Source organism: Chiloscyllium punctatum, chromosome 19, assembly GCF_047496795.1.
Source record: "Chiloscyllium punctatum isolate Juve2018m chromosome 19, sChiPun1.3, whole genome shotgun sequence".
Taxonomy (NCBI): domain Eukaryota; kingdom Metazoa; phylum Chordata; class Chondrichthyes; order Orectolobiformes; family Hemiscylliidae; genus Chiloscyllium; species Chiloscyllium punctatum.
Genome location: NC_092757.1, coordinates 53,977,101 through 53,996,468, shown reverse-complemented (window position 1 = coordinate 53,996,468; position 19,368 = coordinate 53,977,101). Strand labels below are relative to the sequence as shown.

The 19,368-nt window shown below is 41.0% G+C and overlaps 1 protein-coding gene across 9 annotated transcripts in view; it reads left to right on the top strand.

Annotated features, from left to right (window-relative positions):
• The first annotated feature begins 7,002 nt into the window (after positions 1–7,002).
• Positions 7,003–19,368, top strand: part of lig3 (ligase III, DNA, ATP-dependent) — a 68,459-nt gene continuing 56,093 nt past the window's right edge. Inside the window, exons 1-5 of one of the 9 annotated variants that reach the window (XM_072589433.1) lie at positions 7,090–7,134; positions 9,011–9,104; positions 12,085–12,197; positions 16,046–16,614; positions 17,136–17,246. In XM_072589433.1, coding sequence (XP_072445534.1) covers positions 16,059–16,614; positions 17,136–17,246 — 667 coding nt within the window. In that variant the 5' untranslated portion in view covers positions 7,090–7,134; positions 9,011–9,104; positions 12,085–12,197; positions 16,046–16,058. Of the gene's footprint in view, positions 7,135–7,159; positions 7,474–8,558; positions 9,105–12,084; positions 12,198–16,045; positions 16,615–17,135; positions 17,247–19,368 lie in introns of those variants that run through there. The other 8 variants (XM_072589429.1, XM_072589428.1, XM_072589432.1 and 5 more) reach the window with 8 other exon arrangements.

Genomic DNA, 19,368 nt, shown 5'->3' with positions numbered 1-19,368 from the left:
TCAGCATTACCAAGACAAATTACCTCATCATTATAACTTTACTGTTTCTGGGAGTTCACTGTGTCCAAATTGGCTGTTTTCCTAAATTACAATGGTGACTCTGCTTCAAAAGTACTTCATAGATGGTGCAGTGCTGTGGGAAGTCCTGAAAGCAAAACGACATGGTAAAAACATAAGGTCCTTTTCTTTCAAGCATTTGCTAACTTTTTTTCAGCCAGTGCTGAGGCACTTTGTCAATGCGAACTTTACTGTTTTTAATCCAGAGTGTATTTAAAGTGTTAAAATAGGCCTCAGCTCAGTACATCATGTTCTAAGTCTCTCCAAGACCCCTGCAAATGTTTGCAGTTTTTTCTGACCGTTATTTTCTGAGAATAGTGTCATGGCAGCCATTATTTTATAATGATAGGATGCACCAACTCCAAGACATTGTTGGCTTTTCATTGGTGAGTGTACTCATTCTTATTGAATGCTGAGATTGAATTGGAGTAAGGCAGCCCCTGATTTGATTAGATTAAATTATGTACAGTGTGGAAACAGGCCCTTCGGCCCAACAAGTCCACACCGACCCGCCGAAGCGCAACCCACCCAGACCGTACATTTACCTCTTCACCTAACACTACGGGCAATTTAGCACGGCCAATTCACCTAACCTTCACATTTTTTTGGATTGTGGGAGGAAACCAGAGCACCCGGAGGAAACCCACGCAGACACGGGAGAATGTGCAAACTCCACACAGAGAGTCGCCTGAGGCGGGAATTGAACCCAGGTCTCTGGCGCTGTGAGGCAGCAGTGCTAACCACTGTGCCACCGTGAGCTATCAAAATTTTATATGATGGTTGTTCAGCAATTTAACTCCATCAGTTCTTGCACCAACATTTGCATCTGTACATGCAGGTTGCAGTTTTAAAGATCTTTTAATGAACAGTGGTTGTGAATAAAGCAAAGCTCAGATCACTGGTTATCACATTATGTTCTGCTCTCCTTTATTTAATTAACTCTCTGTTTTTGCATTTGAAAAATGCAATATCTTTCACTGGAATTAAATACTTTCATACTTAATTAAAGAACTGGCACAAAAAGATTTTTTTGAACTAAAAATGGCAATATTCAATATTCTGGCTTCCTTTTATCCACTAAGTTTCTTGTTTCCTCCTCACCTTAGGGTAAGCACTGCTTCTTGAAGAATTGTTCCAAAAGCATCTGCTTGCTATTCTTTGTGACTGACAGCAGACTATTTGATTACAAGACAGGAATATCTCGATTCCAACCAAGCATATTCCAGAAGATGTTCAACCGCTGAGACTAATCATGATCCACCCTTGGTTCCCCCAAACAGGGATCAGATAACTTTATAAAAACTGAAATATAGATGCTCTAAATCAGAAACAAAAACAGAAATTGCTGGAAAAGCTCAGCAGGTCTGGCAGCATCTCAAGAGAAATCAGAATTAATTGAGTTCTGAGGAAGGATCACTGGACCTGAAACATTAACTCTGATTTCAGATAACTTGATGTAGGCCTGAGATTGGACCAATGACATTGCAAATAATCTACTGTTACAGCCTCCTAGGAGGGAAGCTACAAAATAGGTTTGAAATCATTAATGGTGAACATTTCTTGGGATGGTGTTTAACACATCTCCTGATAAAATGTATCTTTTTGAAAATCCTATCAGATTAACATATAGGTCAAAGTAGCGGTGAGAAGAATTGTATGAGCGTGTGAAATGTTTGAGAGATTTAAGGAGTTGATAGGTTAGATAAGGAGAAATCAGTTCTTTTGATAGTGGTGTGCTGAACACTAATCTTAGAGCTAGACTGTCTGGGGTCATGTCAGGAAGCATTTCCTTATATTGAAAATAATGGAAATCTGAAACTCTTATCTTCCAAAAAGCTGTTGACGCTAGATCAATGGAAAATTGAGATCAATGGTTGATCATACTTCATTACCCTAGGGCTTTAAGAGTTATAAAATAAAGGGAACAAATTGCAGCAAGGTTCATATTACACTCATTTAATTGAATGGCAGAACAGGCTGAATGACCTATCCCTATTTCTGTGTTTGCTCAAAAGCATCCTAAGCAGTTAATGGCACCCTTAAAACCAGCTGTCTCCTGTGAAAAGTGATTTTGTGTGAATCTGTACATAGAAACTCAGCTTGTTCTTACTAATGCCACAGGTAGATCACAGAAATCATGATGTGAGAACAATGGTACACATTGGCATCCTATCAGTGAGTGGAGGTGAGATCTGACAATCAGAATTTTATTTTGCATTAAGGCAAAATAGTTTATTTGTTGGACACAACATCATCCTTCAGTGGGAAGTGTTATGGGAATGTCCTATCAGAAATGTTAATTTTAAAATACATTGACTGGACATTTTCCTAAATCTTGGACTTTTTGGAAAGAACACTTTGCAAGAAAAGGAGACTGACTGCAGCAGGGAAAATGTTTAATTTGCAAAGACCAAAAACTGCTCGATTGGAGACACTGAATCTACAAAATCTTCAGAAAGAGGTCACGTATCACATTTAGAGAGACTGAAACATTTTGGCAATAAAAGGAATTGGACACAGAACCAGAGAAAAAACTTGCGCAGAGCAATTGCCTTTACTGTTCTCTGATATTCCTCTTATCTATGTGTGAGAACTGAAAACCCACTGGAAGGTCCTGTCACTAAAAATAGAGTATTCTAACAAGAGAACTTGAAAATGAGAAATTAATTCAGTGAGCTAAAATTGATCCAGGAAGACATCCATACATCAACAGTGCAAAGTTACTTTGGCTTAAGATTGTCATTTGCACAATTTGTGAAATTATTTTTCTTGAGTTTAACAGTTACTTGGCCAAGGAATTTTCTAGTTAACACAGCAGAGGTTTTATGTTTTTTCTTCCCCTGACTTGAAGGTTGTGCATATGTATGTTAGTTTTCAAGGAGAGTTGTATAAATTTGTATCACTTAGACATTTTAAAAATAATTATACATTTGCTTCAGCAAGATTATTTGACAATACATTATTTCTGGCTGACTTGTTTCTGACACTGAGCTAGATATTCTTAATTCAAACTTTGTTCAGACTATTGAGTGGGAAATGAAGTGGGAAATCAGTTTAAACCTCCTAACTGAATCAGAACAGAAGTAATAGATCAGTGCTTTCTGAATATATTTGTAGAGCTGTACTCGCTTCCTGTTTAGTCTAGAAAGGTGAGAAATGGTAAGGCCATATATAATGCCATGCTTAGTTTCACAGAAATGTTGTCTTTTCATGATACTTATTATTGATTTTTTTTAACGTGAATGGCATACTGGCCAACCATAGGGAGCACAAGATGTCAATCACATTGAATTCCTTTCAGAAAGTGTCAGAACAGCAAAAGCAAACTTTGTCCGATACTTTTGTGTCATTTTGTCATGTAGATGTAGTTTAAGCTGACTCACTCCATGCATGTTCAAATACAAATATTATTAATGGTTCAAAGTTTGTGAGAAGATTTGTAGCTCGGGTGCTCGTTGTTGTGGTTCTGTTCTCCGAGCTGGGAATTTGTGTTGCAGACGTTTCGTCCCCTGTCTAGGTGACATCCTCAGTGCTTGGGAGCCTCCTGTGAAGCGCTTCTGTGATCTTTCCTCCGGCATTTATAGTGGTTTGAATCTGCCGCCTCCGGTTGTCAGTTCCGGCTGTCTGCTGCAGTGGTTGGTATATTGGGTCCAGGTCGATGTGCTTATTGATTGAATCAGTGGATAAGTGCCATGCCTCTAGGAATTCCCGGGCTGTTCTCTGTTTGGCTTGTCCTATAATAGTAGTGTTGGACTAAAAGAGGAAGAAGAACACCTATATAATGTATTCATCAAAAACAGATACCCGTGCAATTTCATCAACAGATGCCTAAGGGAAAGACAACGAAACGAGGACATGCCGCAACCCAAAGGACTAGCCACACTACCATACATCAAGAGCATTTCCGAACTGACAGCCAGACTACTGCGACCATTAGGACTCATAACAGCACACAAACCAACAGCCACTCTCAGACAACAACTCACCAGAACGAAGGACCCGATACCCAGCATGAGCAAAACCAATGTAGTGTACAAAATCCCATGCAAGGACTGCATAAAACACTACATAGGACAAACAGGAAGACAGCTAACGATCCGCATCCATGAACACCAACTAGCCACGAAACTACACGACCAGCTATCCTTAGTAGCCACACATGCAGATGACAAGCAACATGAATTCGACTGGGACAACACTACGGTTATAGGACAAGCCAAACAGAGAACAGCCAGAGGCATGGCACTTATCCACAGATTCAATCAATAAGCACATCGACCTGGACCCAATATACCGACCACTGCAATGGAAAGCTGGAACTGACAACCGGAAGCAGCAGGTTCAAACCACTACAAATGCCGGAGGAAAGATCACAGAAGCGCTTCACAGGAGGCTCCCAAGCACTGGGGATGTCACCTAGACAGGGGACAAAACGTCTGCAACACAAATTCCCAGCTTTGCGAACAGAACCACAACATTATTAATGGTTAATCGGGTAACTGATATTTCCTGTCATCACACAATACATCAGAGTTCTGCAAATAAGATGACAGGGAGCAGTTGTTATTTATAATCAGTTCAAATTGAAGAACCTGGATACATTATGTGATGCCAGAGCATGTCAACTACATGATCACTTGTTATTACAATATTATTATGTTCTTTGTATTTTACATATATATAGTATAGTAGGTCAGTTAGCCCAGTTGGTTGTGATCTCAAAAACATGGGTTCAGTTCCTGCACTGGCTGAAGTTACCATGAAGGACTCTACTTCTCAACATCTCCCTCACTAAGGTACAGTAACCCTCAGGTTAAGTTACCACTAGACATCTCTCTGTCTCTCTAACGAGAAAGGAAAGCTATGATCCAATGGCGACTTTACCCACTATGTATTGTATATATTGTATCTTATGTTCTTTGTTCCAACCAAGCTAGGTAGCACATTTTGTAGGATCAACCAAAGATGATTTTGTGGAATCATATATACTTTTCTAATTCTTGTTAGATTCACAATGTAACATGCAAGCTGCTTGATAGATATGAACGTTTCAACTGAATGCAAGATGTACTTTTCCAAGTTTGTGAACAAAACTGTTGACTCTTTGAGGTTTGCTGGAATTGAATTATTTGTTTCTTGCATAGCAGCGTATACAAACTGCTGTTCAGATGTCAGGATATGATTGCATTCGACCTGCACATGGTGCCACACCACGAGCTTATCTTCATTGTGCAGCAGTCCCAGCACCCCCAAAAGAGTTCAGCTTCACACTTTATTTTCAGCAACTTTAATTGCAGCAACAAATAAAAAGAAATTGAAAGGTTGTATTTAAAACAAATTCTTGACATGGAAACTTGCCAACATACGTAACAGTGGAAGCTTAAAAAAACAATTAACTTTCAATTCAAAATCCATATATTTAACCCTGAAGACAAGGTTAAAACTCCACCACAGCAGGCCAGACCAGTGGATTTCTCATGCCTCTACTTTGTGAAGGTCTTATTTAGCCGAAGTCTTAAGAATCTAATCTGGTAAGAAAATCACAATTTGAATCACAGCAAACTAGCATCCACATTCTGTTGGAAATAGGCAAGATAGATTGTTGGACTTTACGTCATAGGGTACAAAGTATTAAAAGAGATCTTGTTAAAACTAAACAAGCCACTGATAAGACCACACCTACAATACTGTGAATTGTTTTGGTCCTCACCTAAGAACAGATATATTAGCATTGAGGCAGTCCAGAGAAGGTTCACCAGGCTGATACCAGGTATGGAGAGATGGTCTTAAGAGGAGAGATTAAGTCGATTGGTCCTGTAGTCTTTGGAGTTGAGAAGAATGAGAGGTTACCTTACTGAAATGTACAATATTCCAAGGAGAACGTCTAGGACCAGAAGCTATGATCTTAGATTAAGGGATTATCCATTTAGAGTCAGATATACAGTACAGAAACACACCCTTAAGTCCAACTCGTCCATGTCGACCAGACATCCTAAATAAATGTAGTCCCATTTGCCATCACTTGGCCCATATCCCTCTAAACCCCTCCTATCCATATACCCATCCAAATGCTTTTTAAATGTTGTAATTGTACCAGCTTCCACCACTTCCTCTGGCAGTTCATTCCATACACGCACCATCCTCTGCGTAAAAAAGTTGCCCCTTCAATCCCTTTTAAATCTTTCTCCCTCTCACCTAAAATCTATGCCATCTAGTTTAGGAAAAAGTAAGGACTGCAGATGCTGGAGATCAGTCAAAAACTATGGCACTGGAAAAGCACAGCAGGTAAGGCAGCATTCAACGAGCAAGAGAATTGATGTTTCGGGCATTTTTAAAATCAGAAATGGGGGTGAGGGGGAAGGGGGCTGAGAGATAAATTGGAGGATGGTGGTGGGACGGTGATAGGTGGATGCAGGTGGGGGTGATAGGTTGGAGGGGAGGGTGGATCGGATAGGTGGGAATGAAAATGGACAAGTAGGACAGTTCAAGAGGGTGGTACCAAGTTGGAGGGTTGGATCTGGGATTTTGGGGGGGGTGCGGAGATGAGGAAACTGGCAAAATCAACATTTTTGCAGTGTGGTTGCAGGGTCCCAATGCAGTAGATGACTCATTCTTCAGGTGAATTGAATTTGGTGGTGGAGGAGGCCCAGGACTGTCATGTCCTTGGCAGAGTGGGACTGTCTAAGGAGCACTGGTGAATTTCTGAAGTGCATCTTGCAGATGGTACACATAGCTGCTAGTGAGCATGGGTGGTGAGGGAGTGATTGCAGACCACGCTCAGGAAGGGAGGGAGTGAATGAGTGCAGGCCATGCTCAGGTACTGAGGGAGTGCAGGTAGGCCACACACAGGGAGGGAGAGGAGGTCAGGCCACGCTCGTGGAGAGAGTGCGGGGCAGGCCACGCTCGGGGAGTGAGTGAGTCTGACGTCGGTTTTGTGTCGGGGGACAGTTCCTCTGAGGGAGCCTTTAAACGGGCGCCACGTCACAGAGGCCGCGGCCGGGACAAAGCGCGAGGGCCACCTCTTAAAGGGGAGGTGTCCGGGCGGCGCGGAGAGCGGGCCGCAGCTTCATTAACCAGGTCAGTCCGACAGGGACAACGGCGGCGGGGTGGGGGGTGTGAAAACAACCGAGCCCCGAGCCCCGAGCCCCGAGCCAGTACCGAGGATGGAGCCTAGCCCAGCACTCGGCTGTAGACTGCCTTCGCCGTTGTCCCCGGTTACCGCTGGTTCCTCCGGGAGATTCACTACCAGCGGCCGGGGATTGTGAGTCTGGGCCTTGAGGCCTCGGACCTCGATTTGGCGGCGGCGGCGGCGGAGGAGGAGAAGAAGAATTTTGCCGAAGGTCCATAGCGGCTGCAAAGGGCCGGTGAAAGGCCTTGGCCCCGTGCTTAAACGGGACGGGCATCTCCTCTCTCCATGTAACCGTCAGGCCGCGGAGAAATGTTTAACACCCACCCTCCTGTAATTTACAAACACGAACAAATGTCTAACTCGTACAGATCCACTACCAGGCCTTGGCATCTCATCAAATCCTAAAACTGCACCCAGAGTACTTTATTGTTACTTTTGAGCTGATGGGCGTGTTTTTTTTAAAAGTCCTTTGGCAGTGTTTCTCCAACTGAGGGACTGACAGCTCCACTGGGCTGGAAATCAAAAGTCTAAATCACAAAGTCTGGGATGTAAGCTGACCAGCTTTTCTCTCCCAGGCACAAACCAATATAGTTTGATGGTTTCTTAACAGGCAGGGTCTTTTTAGAAACATTCAAATCACTACAATTGAAAACTTTTGTGGTACAGTGGAAGTACCCATACTCGAAACTAGGAAACCTGGTTATGTCCCATCTGCTCTACAAGTGTATAACACATCTGAACAGGTTAACTAGTACAAATCTAAACACAGGGCTGATCCTGTATTTCAATACCATGTTCCTGCCTTCTCCTCACGCCCAATGATGTCTGTAAAATCTTCAAATTCATCTATTTCTTTCTTGAATATATTGAGTCATTTGGTCCCCACTGCTTTGTGTGATGGGAGCAGGATGCGAAACATCTTGGTTTGCTGTGTATGTGTGACAGTGCAGCTGCTGTGCATACTGGTCAGAAATGGGGCTCCTTTAAAATGCTGCTATGGAAAGAACAATTTGAGGTCATTTGCTTTCAAATAAACAGCCTGTGCATATTGGGAAAACGCTTTGAGGGGTCGCTTGTCACAATATTATAGATGGGATGGTAGCTGGATAAAGGTGGGCAGCATGGTGGCACAGCAGTTAGCACTGCTGCCTCACAGCGCCAGAGACCAGTGTTCAATTCCTGCCTCAGGTGACTGACTGTGTAGAGTTTGCATGTTCTCCCTGTGTCTGTGTGGGTTTCCTCCCACAGTCCAAAAATGTGCACATCAGGTGAATTGGCCATGCTAAATTGCCCATAGTGTTAGGGTAAGGGGTAAATGTAGGGGTATGGGTGGGTTGCACTTCGGTGGGTCGGTGTGGACTTGTTGGGCCGAAGGGCCTGTTTCCACACTGTAATGTAATGTAATCTAATCTAATCTACATTTTTTTACTTGACCCCATTGAGAGATCCCAGTGACTCCAATATAGACTGTTTCTTAGTAAATTTGCTGCACAATGTTTTGGCTGGATGTAGTTCTGATTATTTAATATTTAAAATATAATTTATTTATATTGTCAATTGGAGGATTTAACATCAATACCATCTCCAAAGGTTAGAAGTTTTCTTTTTTAAAATAATAATTACCTACTATATTTTGTGCTCAATTTCTGGAGCTGCTATATCCTCACAGCCACACGTTTTTGTTTTTTGTTAGAACTTCCCTGTTTATTCTACTTACCTTTCCTTGCAATTCTAGCTACTGTGTCATGATTTAATTATCACTTATGCAATTGAAATTTCAAAGATTAGTGGTCATGACTGCTTCCTTTTACATTCTATCAAAAGCCAGATTACTGCACACAGAGGGTGGTACGTGTATGGAATGAGTTGCCAGAAGTGGTGGAGGCTGGTACAATTGCAACATTTAAGAGGCATTTGGGTAGGTATATGAATAGGAAGGGCTTAGAGGGATATGGGCCGGGTGCTGGCAGGTGGGACTAGATTGGGTTGGGATATCTGGTCGGCATGGATGGGTTGGACCGAAGGGTCTGTTTCCATGCTGTACATCTCTATGACTCTCTATGACTATGACTCTATTGCTTGAAAAAAGCAATAAAATGATCTTCTGTAACTTATGCTGTGGTAATGCTTGTTGTATTCTGAATGTCACATATCATTCATTTCTAAGTGTTTGCAAAGAGCTGGGGGAGGAATTGAGACAAAGCTGGACCTATCTTTTCTTTTGGAGCTTTCATAGATATGCACCAGGATATCAATGATATTTGAGGGAGCAATGGTAATGGAGAAACATGTGCAGTTGGTTCTTCGTTTGGTCGGTTTAAGGTTCTGGTTTGCGATCAGTAATTTACTGATTCTTAAGTGGTTTGAATCACCCCCAGATCCCTGATTCTGACATGACTTATTTCGGGAATGGAGGTGTTTCAGGGCAAAAGATACTCTGCATTTACTTAAGTACAAAAAGGTAAGTGTAATTCAAGAAATAAAGGCAAAGGCAATAAAGCAGTGAAACAATACAATTATACAGAGGACTGTAATTAAATACACTATCAAATTAAACATGGGCTAACCACTATTAGAAGCTAGAAAGCAGTTGTAATCACAGAAGTTAATTAGACTACCTAACCTTGTGGTTCCTGCACTGTCACTACCTGCCTCCCTCACCTGCTAGCCAGGTTGGATACTTTGGGGTCTTGAGAGTTCAGCTAACCACTGAGGAAAATACAGGTCTAAAGTGTGTCAGGTTGCTGAGGTTCGTGCTGTCAGTTCTTTTGGGTCAGAACACGTCTGTGCCTGGAAGCTCTTGTTTGGATAGCGTTTGGTGGACATTCTCTCTGCCCTGTCCAATGTCCTTTGTTGCAATGATGCTCTTGGTTTGTCTTCCTGATTTAGCTTCTCTGTTTGGCCTCTGTGGGTCTTGCTTCTGAAGCTGCTTGTTGGGCCTGGAGCCTTTGGGGAAGCTGTTTCTGCAGGAGTTTGTTGCTGAAAAGGCTGTCTCTCTGGTGAGGTAGGGCATGTGTTGTCGTTGTGTTTCTGGTTTTCCTTTTGAGGTTAGTTGGCTTCCTCATTGTTAAGAGTACATGCAAATGGATTCTGATTAAAGTTGAATGCCTGATATCTCTGTGAATGAATGTTGATTGAAGTTGACGTATCTGTAAAAGTTCCAAAATGTCTGCTGCTATGTAGCCCAAGGTGTAAAAGTTAGTTTCGGTCTAGAGTGTTAGGTCTGTTTGATTGTTCTCTTGGAGTGCAGGTGTATGTTAGAATTTTAGGTTGAACAATAGTCATACACACAGCCAGAATGATTTCAGTTCAGATTTGTTGCAACCTGAGGCCAGGCTTTTGTCTGGTATTTTAGATATTAGAAAAGTCCAGGATCCTGTCCAGTGTTTTAGATAATAAGGATTTTAGACTCAATCCTACACTGGTTAGCTGCCATCTGTCCCTTCCTAGGCTTAATTCTAGTGCTTTAATTGCCCAATGAGATGGCGAAGGGCGAAGCATTCCAATATGCTGTTAGTGATGGCAAGAGCAGGTCTGGATGGGCAGATGCATCATCTAGGGAATAATATAATTCTGAGATTTGAGAGTTCTGCTATAAGATAGATCTTAATCTTTATAACTAGTTGTCTCAGCAACCAGTCTTCTCTTCTCGGGAGGGAATTGCAGATTTCTAATACTGATTTGTTTCTGGGTTGTTTTTTAAAATAAGTGCTTTCTGATTTTCCTCAAGAAGGCCAACCCTGGTTTTGGAAATACATTCCTCTGAACAAGGAAACAATTTCCCTGTATTTATCCTGGTGAATTCTTTTAACATTGAAAATCTCTATGTAAGATAGGTTTAGGCAGCTTGCTGTATAAGCTAATACCTTAAATTAACCTGTCATAACTCTGCCTTTGAGGTATGTACCCAAGTCAAAGCCCAACAGTGTCTGCCCCATTATAAGTAAAGGCCAATATTTGTTAGTATTTTTAATGCTTTTTGTGCCTATTCATTACTGTTAAGTAATTCATACACATTGGATTTCCAAACCTTTTTGTTTCTCCACACGTTTTACTGTTTTTAGGGGAAAAAAAAATTCTTCTGGAGTCCAAAGTAGATGGCCTTGCATTTGTCTCTAACAACCTTCACGTGCCATAGTTTAATCAACTTACCTAATGTATGTCCCTTTCTTAATGGACTGTGCATGTAAAAAACAGGTGATTTACTGGTGGTGGTTAATGGATGAAAAGATACCATGGGCGATTTGGTGATGGGAAAACAATGTTCAGTTGTGTGCAAGGGCACTCTGGATCCAAAACAAAAAGTGCTTTTGGAACTTCTCACACTACTTAATGTCCTTTCTAATTTGGTGTCACCTACAGACTTGTATAATTAAATCACTATAAGATATGACGAATAGGTTCTGATCTCTGGGGAACATTTTCACATATTGCTAAAGGAGCTCTTCTTTTTTGTAAAATGGATCAATTACAATCTAAAAACAAAAGTCTTAAAAAAAACCTGTTTTGAAAATTGTTTGAATATTATCAATTATTTAAATTAAAACCAAGTTGGCATGAGAAAGGGTTATCTGGTTCTACCTTCTTACATACAGTGGCTAGAACGGTTATTGGATGTCACTCCAAAATCGACAGTTTCAAACCAGACCAAGTAAACAGCTCATAGAACATCCAAAAGGATTCGGCTAATTTCTGCTCCTGTTTCGTTCGCGTTATATCCACTTGAACAATGGAAAATCTTTAACAAATAACCCATATATCTGTCTTATAAAGAAGTATCGCATTTGGCCTGAAATAACTGCTTCAGTCTGTGGTGTTGTGAATGGTGCAATTGCTGCAGCCTATCCTAAGCTAATATCTCTCTGCTTCTGTTTTGCTTTGCTTTCACTTTGCTGCAGCAGCGACAGTCCATGGAGTGAAGAAAAGCCCATCTTGTGCTCACCTCTAACCTGTTAAATGTTTCTGAAAAAGATGAAGATACTGAACACTTTTTCTTAAAGAATTCTGTTTTGTAAGATAGTCATTGTGTTGCAAATAACATGCTGTATTCCTTTTGCTACTGTAATTCTACATTTTGTAAATAAATATGAGCTTTAGCTTAAATCCTGTGGTTCTAACAGCATGGTGTTTTACAGATTGACATTTATTAAAGGTTCAGTGTTAACCTTATGACATTACTTATCCCTTTCTTGTCCTCGATAAGTGTAATTTTTAGCATTAATTGGCCAGAAGCATGCAACCAATAGCAAAACACTTGGCTTTACTGTATTTAGTTGGAGAAAGTTGTTCCTTGTCTTGGTGGCAATTGAGGAGCGACAGAATTTTTACGTGGCCTTGGGATGACAAAGATAAGTGTTTTTGTTAGCTTTAAAAGCTGGCCACTTTCTGTGATACAACTTCATAAGGGGGTCTGTGTATAAGGGAGATCCAGTTGACTCTCATTTGCATGGGAAGAGCACACATTTTGGGAGATATAGTGCTTGCTGTGTTGTATGAATGGAATAGTGAAAGAGGACGGTCTCAAATCCAGTGCAACACAGAGTGAGAGGGTGATGTCAGTGCAGTGAGGAAGATGGCAGTATAGGGAGTTGATGGGATTTGCAAAAGTACCTGTATGGATGGTGTTGGCTTTTTATTTTTAGTTTGAATGTTGCCAATTTGTTTTCAGTAAGGATTGGGACAAGTTAACAATGATTGTTGGTGAGGCTTAAATGGAATTTAAAGAGTTGGGATAAGGATTATTTTATGGAGTCATACAGGATGGAAGCAGACCCTTTGGTCTATCCAATCCATGCCGACTATATTCGCAAGCTAAACTGGTCCCGACTGCCTGCGCTTGGCCCATATCTCTCCAAACATTTCTTATTCATATACTTATCTAAATGTCTTTTAAATGTTGTAGCTGTACCCACATCCACCACTTCCTCTGGAAGTTCATTCCACGCACAATTCACTCTCTGTGCAAAATAAAATTGCCCCATATCTTTTTAAAATCTTTCTCCTCTCACCTTAAAAATTATGCCTCCAGTCTTGAAGTCTGGACCATCTGGAAAAGACATCTGCCATTCACCTTATCCATACCCCTCATAATTTTATAAACATCTAAAAGGTCTCTGCTCAACCTGCTAAGCTCCAGTGGAAAATAGTCCCAGCCAATCCACTCTCTCCTTACAGCTTGAACCCTTCAGTCCCAACAACATGCTGGTAAACTGCTTATGAATCCTCTCAAGCTTAGTAATATCCTTCTTATAACAGAGCAACTAGAACTGGACACAGTACTGCAGAAGAGGCCTCACCAATGTCCTGTACAACCTCAATGTGACATCCCAACTCCCAGACTCAAAGGTCTGAGCAAAGATGCTAAATATCATCATAACAACCCTATCTAGATGAGACGGATATTTCAGAATCACTTCCAACAACTTACCCACCACCAAAGTCAAACTCTCACAGGTGTATAGTTCCCAGACTTCTCCTTGCATCCCTCCTTAAACAAAGGCACAACATTAGCTACTGTCCAGTCATCAGCACCTCACCTGTAGTCGTAGATGATACAAATATTTCTGCAAAGGGCCCTGTAATTTCCTCCTTAACTTCCTATTTGGCAGATACGTTTTGATAATTTAGCTGTAGAAAGGAGTGCTCGTACTGATTGAGGTTGCTAAATTAGACTAGATGTATGAGTAGGCGAACTGGCTATTTTAGCAACAAATGTACCTCTAGTAAGAGTAAAAAATGAGAGAGAAAAGAAAATGGAAGATTGGCATTATTTAGGTAATGAGCAGGGCTGATTGCATATTAAGCCTCTTTGATACCTGTTAGTGGAAATAAATAAAAAGCATTTATATGGCATTTTCCTGATCACTAGATACCTTAAAGCACCTTGCAGCCAGAGAACTGCTTTTGGAAGTTGTAATTCAGAAAATGCAGCTAATTTGAGCGCAAACAGTGACATAATAATGGCTAGATAATCTGTTTTAGTGATGTTGACTGAGGGATAAATATTGGCCAGGGCATCAGATAATTTATTTGATCTTCGACAGAATGCTGTGGGATCTCTTACATAAAGCTGAACAAATGAACTGGGAGGATGGGTGGCCTTGGGTTAATGTCTCATTTGTGAGATAGCAACGCTGACTGTGCAGTGCCTCTGAATTGCTCAAGAGTTGTTGGCCTTGAAAGCTGTTCGCACGCCCTCAAATGGGACTTAAGTATGAGACCTTGAAACTTGGTCAGGAGTTCATCTAACTGAGCCACAAGGACCCTCTGTATTGCAAAGTCCAAGGTTTGTTTCAGCTTTGTGGTGTGCACGAAAAATATAGAAAAATAGTTACCCAACAACATGGATTTAGGGAAACCAAGTCAAGGTGTAAATCATTAGTAGCTTCAATGTGTGTTCCCTTGCCTTGTTAGTCCTCCCAAAATGCATCATCTCGCACTTTTCAGCATTAAATTTCATCTGCCATTGTCCTGTCCACCTGACAAGCCTGTCTATTATCATCCTGTAGTCAATCCTGCTTGACATCTTCATGCGATGGTTGGTATTGGAAGGGAGGGCCTCAAGCCTGAGCATTTCTGAAAGTATTGCATTACTCATTTTCAGGTGTCATTACATCATTAGTGGACTGCCCTACTGATTATTCAGCGCGTTTTTGAGCAGTAGGATACTATTGTTGTATACTAGGGAGTTCTCTCAAGTGGGCATTATTTTGAATCAATCGGGAAGGGATCTGAAATGTGTTGTTTCGAAGGTACTAGTATCTGCTGATTTGATATTGGTCCTGTTTGAGCCTAAACATAAACCTGTGTTGAGAAGATTACTTTATTCTTTCTCATCTTTATCCAGTTGGTGTAAATTTCCAGCACTGGTCAATGGTTCTCCTTAAGCAAAGGAAGACTTCCTTTAGCTCATATGCAGGCTCCAACAGATGCAGTAGAAAGGGGAAATAATTGTAGGTGGAGAGTTGGATTTGTGGTTAGAATGAGGTACTTGAATATATTTAAAGTGAAAGTTAACATGTTCATGAGCAGCACATCTTTGCCTAAGCTGCTCACAAAGTTTGGTATTTGCGGTTAGTGCCAATATGGCTGAGTTTCAATTGATGTTGAAAGCCTCCATTAATTCTTGATTTTAAGCACCATCTGAGTAGGTATGGTGAGTATCTATGATGTGATACCCTGAATAGAAATAATGTTGGAAAAATGTCGCTATTTCCTTTGGTCAGAGGAAGTGTACTCCCAGTCAGTTGGGATGATTGATTAAGAAGGTTATTGTTCCACATCCATGTCCACACAGGGCTGTCTAATTTGTTACTGAGGTGTAATTATTCTGTATTTGGTCCACTAACCAAGACGGTGTTTTATGGCTCTTTATTTCTTCATATCATATAAATGAAGTGAGAAGGTTAGAATTGTTATTATGTACATTTAGTTGTATCTCTGAAGTAGAGCACCTTAATGATTTGTATCTGGTGTCACGCTGAAGTACAAACAGCCCCACAGGTTGAAAGATCAGAACATGCAGAAACTTGCAAAAAACATGGTATCCTGCCCTGGATACTAATATTCTGTTCTGATCTCTAACATTGGAGCAGATATTAATGGCACTGACTAATTTCAGGAATATTGATGGTGTGAAATATTTTAACTTTTCATATTGTAGCATAACATGCACAGCTTTCTGGCTGTGAGCAAATCTCGGGAAATCAGAGTTGTTTGTTTGTATTGTTGTAATTACTGCAATGATCTGGGTAGAAATCAGTGTGCCTTCTGACTGACGTGTGAGTATTGCCAAATAAGATGTAAAATGATGAAATGTCTTCAAATATTCAACATACCTTTTCGTTTTTCTAATTACAGCTGAGAGCTCTCCATGTCCAGGCTGCTTTCCCACTTAACAAAAAAACTGCTTAGACAAGAGAAGATTACTCCAGCACAGATTCAACCAGTCAAATTAGTGTTGAAAAGCCAGAGGAGTTATATTTTGATTCCTGAACTTGCTGTTCCATATTCTCAAGTCTGGCTTTTTCATTCCTTTTCTGTACATTTAGCAGTGAAGCAAAACCAGAGACTGCGTGTTTTCAACCCAGTTGTTGCAACGTTCTGTTGGGTTCCTAGCTGCCATTATTGTACATATAAAGCAGGGATGCCCGTGCAGCGATACTGTGTGGATTATGCCAAACGTGGCACAGCTGGCTGCAAGAAGTGTCGGGAGAAACTCCCAAAAGGACTAGTGCGAATTGGGAGGATAATGCCAAATCCCTTCTCAGAAGGAGCTGAGATGAAAGAATGGTACCACGTCAAATGTATGTTTGAAAAGCTGGAACGTGCTCGATTAAGTACAAAGAAAATTGATGACTTAACGGATCTGGAAGGCTATGAGGAACTTCAGGACGCAGAGAGGGATCTGATCAACCAGCACATTAAAGGTCAGCATGTTGAATGTTGGAAAATGGCTTTTCATTTTGGATGAAGTCGGTGTCTGGGTGAGGTTGGGAAAGATCTACTTAATAATCCTGAGCACTTTGCATGAACCCTTCCAGGAAAGAATACCTGGTAAGAACAAGATGATTGTAATGCTTCCAGTAATCAAATAACCCAAGACCATTTGTTTTCTCTGACCACACTTGAAGGATGTCCATTTGGATACATTTCTGGACAATTCCCATGGAATTGCATTGCTAAGAGAGACAGCTTCTGCTGATGGATGAAAACGAGTGTAAGCTTTGCTGTACTCGGGGATGCCTGTGTAAATTTTGGTATTGGAATTCAGAATTGCACCCATCCAGTAGTTGGTAGTTACTGAAACATACAAGGAATTGTTTTACATGGTGCCCCGTCTTCCTTAGTTTCAAACATAAATGTCTGACAGTGCAAGGGGAAGGTTAGTGAGACAATGGTAAACATGTTGATGAGAAAAGTTGTAATGTAGTTTTAATTCTTTTCCTAGAACTTGCAATCAAGAATGGCTTGCTTTCTTCAAAAATCAAACCCTCCCCGAGTAAGCCGACCACAGTGACTCCAGTCACTCCATCACCACGCAAATTTTCTGGATTCTCAGGTAGGGAAACACTGTACGTCATCAATAGTTTGTCTCTGATAGTATCTCAAATAGATTATGTGAGTTTGTTTTCCTGTATATAGTGCATTGCAGCTTCAAATGATGCTTTTTATGGAGCAGAGTGAATACCAGATGCTGCAGTACTATTTAGGTTTGTGAGCTTTTTACTTGTAGTAGTAAGATATCAATAGACAATAGGTGCAGGAGTAGGCCATTCTGCCCTTTGAGCCTGCACCACCATTCAATATGACCATGGCTGATCATCCTTATTCAGTATCCTGTTGCTGCCTTATCTCCATAACCCTTGATTCCACGATCCTTGAGAGCTCTATCCAACTCTTTCTTAAATGAATCCAGAGACTGAACCTCCATTGCCCTCTGGGGCAGAGCATTCCACACAGCCATCACTCTCTGGGTGAAGAAGTTTCTCCTCATCTCTGTCCTAAATGGTCTAACCTGTATTTTTAAGCTGTGTCCTCTGGTTCGGAACTCACCCATCAGCGGAAACATGTTTCCTGCCTCCAGAGTGTCCAATCCTTTAATAATCTTGTATGTCTCAATCAGATCCCCTCTCAGTCTTCTAAACTCAAGGGTATACAAGCCCAGTCCCTCCAGTCTTTCAGTGTAAGGTAATCCCACCATTCCAGGAATTGACCTCGTGAACGTACGCTGCACTCCCTCAATAGCCAGAATGTCTTTCCTCAGATTTGGAGACCAGAACTGCACACAGTACTCCAGGTGTGGTCTCACCAGGGCCCTGAACAGCTGCAGAAGAACCTCTTTGCTTCTATACTCAATCCCTCTTGTTATGAAGGTCAGCATGCTATTAGCCTTCTTCACTACCTGCTGTACCTGTATGCTTACCTTCATTGACTGGTGTACAAGAACACCCAGATCTCTCTGTACTGCCCCTTTACCTAAATTGATTCCATTTAGGTAGTAATCTGCCTTCCTGTTCTTGCCACCAAAGTGGATAACCATACATTTATCCATATTAAACTGCATCTGACCACTCACCTCACTTGTCCAGGTCACCCTGTAATCTCCTAACATCCTCATCACACTTCACCCTACCACCCAGCTTAGTATCATCAGCAAATTTGCTAATGTTATTACTAATACCATCTTCTATATTCTATATTTGGTAGAGAAGAACCTCTGTACTTTACAGTGCATTTTGTATCTTTTTTTAACTTTGTAACATATTTTGGTCTGCTCATGTGGTAAGCTATATGTAAGTAGAAGCCGTTACTGCTGAACTCTTGTTTATTTTCACCTATCATTGATACATGCACTTTCTAGCAGGAGGCACTGTTCATGAGTTGCAACACATTTCTCTAATGGGCACCTTCACACTACAGAGTGTTGGAAACATGTTAGCTATAAAGACATAAGTAACGGAATCTACTCCACCATGCAATCAGATCAGTGTTAATATTGTACCTCAACTTTACCTTCAACATACGTGCCCTTAATTAGCTCAGTACCCAAAATCTCTCTAATAACAACTGAGCATCCACACCAGCCTAGGTTTGAGAATTCCAAGTATTCAGAACCTTTTTAAATGAAGAAATTTCTCTTCACCTCATCCTAAAGTCCATATTTTGAGACCTTGTCCCCTCATCTTAATCGTCAATGTAGATTGGAAATAGCTCGAGCCCAAGCACTGATTACTCCTAGCTACATGCTGCCAACTTGAAAATCCCTGTTTTTTTCCCCCCTATTCTCAGTTTCCTATACATAAACTAATTCTCAACCTGTTAATATATTGACCTCCATCCCTTGAGCTCCAAGTCTGCCTTATGCATCATCTTTACTGAATGAGTTTTGAAAATTCAAGTACAATACATCTATTGATTTTCTCCTTAACTACCTGCTCAAATTTTCTCAAACAGATTTGTCAAGCCTTGTTTCATAAACCCGTTCTTTTTTCTCTAATTGATTTTCTAAGTGCCCTGTTCCCACATCCCCAGTAAGAGATTCCAGCATTTTCCTTACTACTGATGTTAATTTTCTTGTTTCTTCTTCCTGTCCCTCTTTGTGAATAGTGGGGTCAAGTTTGCTACCGTCCAATCCATGGGGAATCGGGAACAAAAGACCTAACCCAATGCATCTGCTGTTT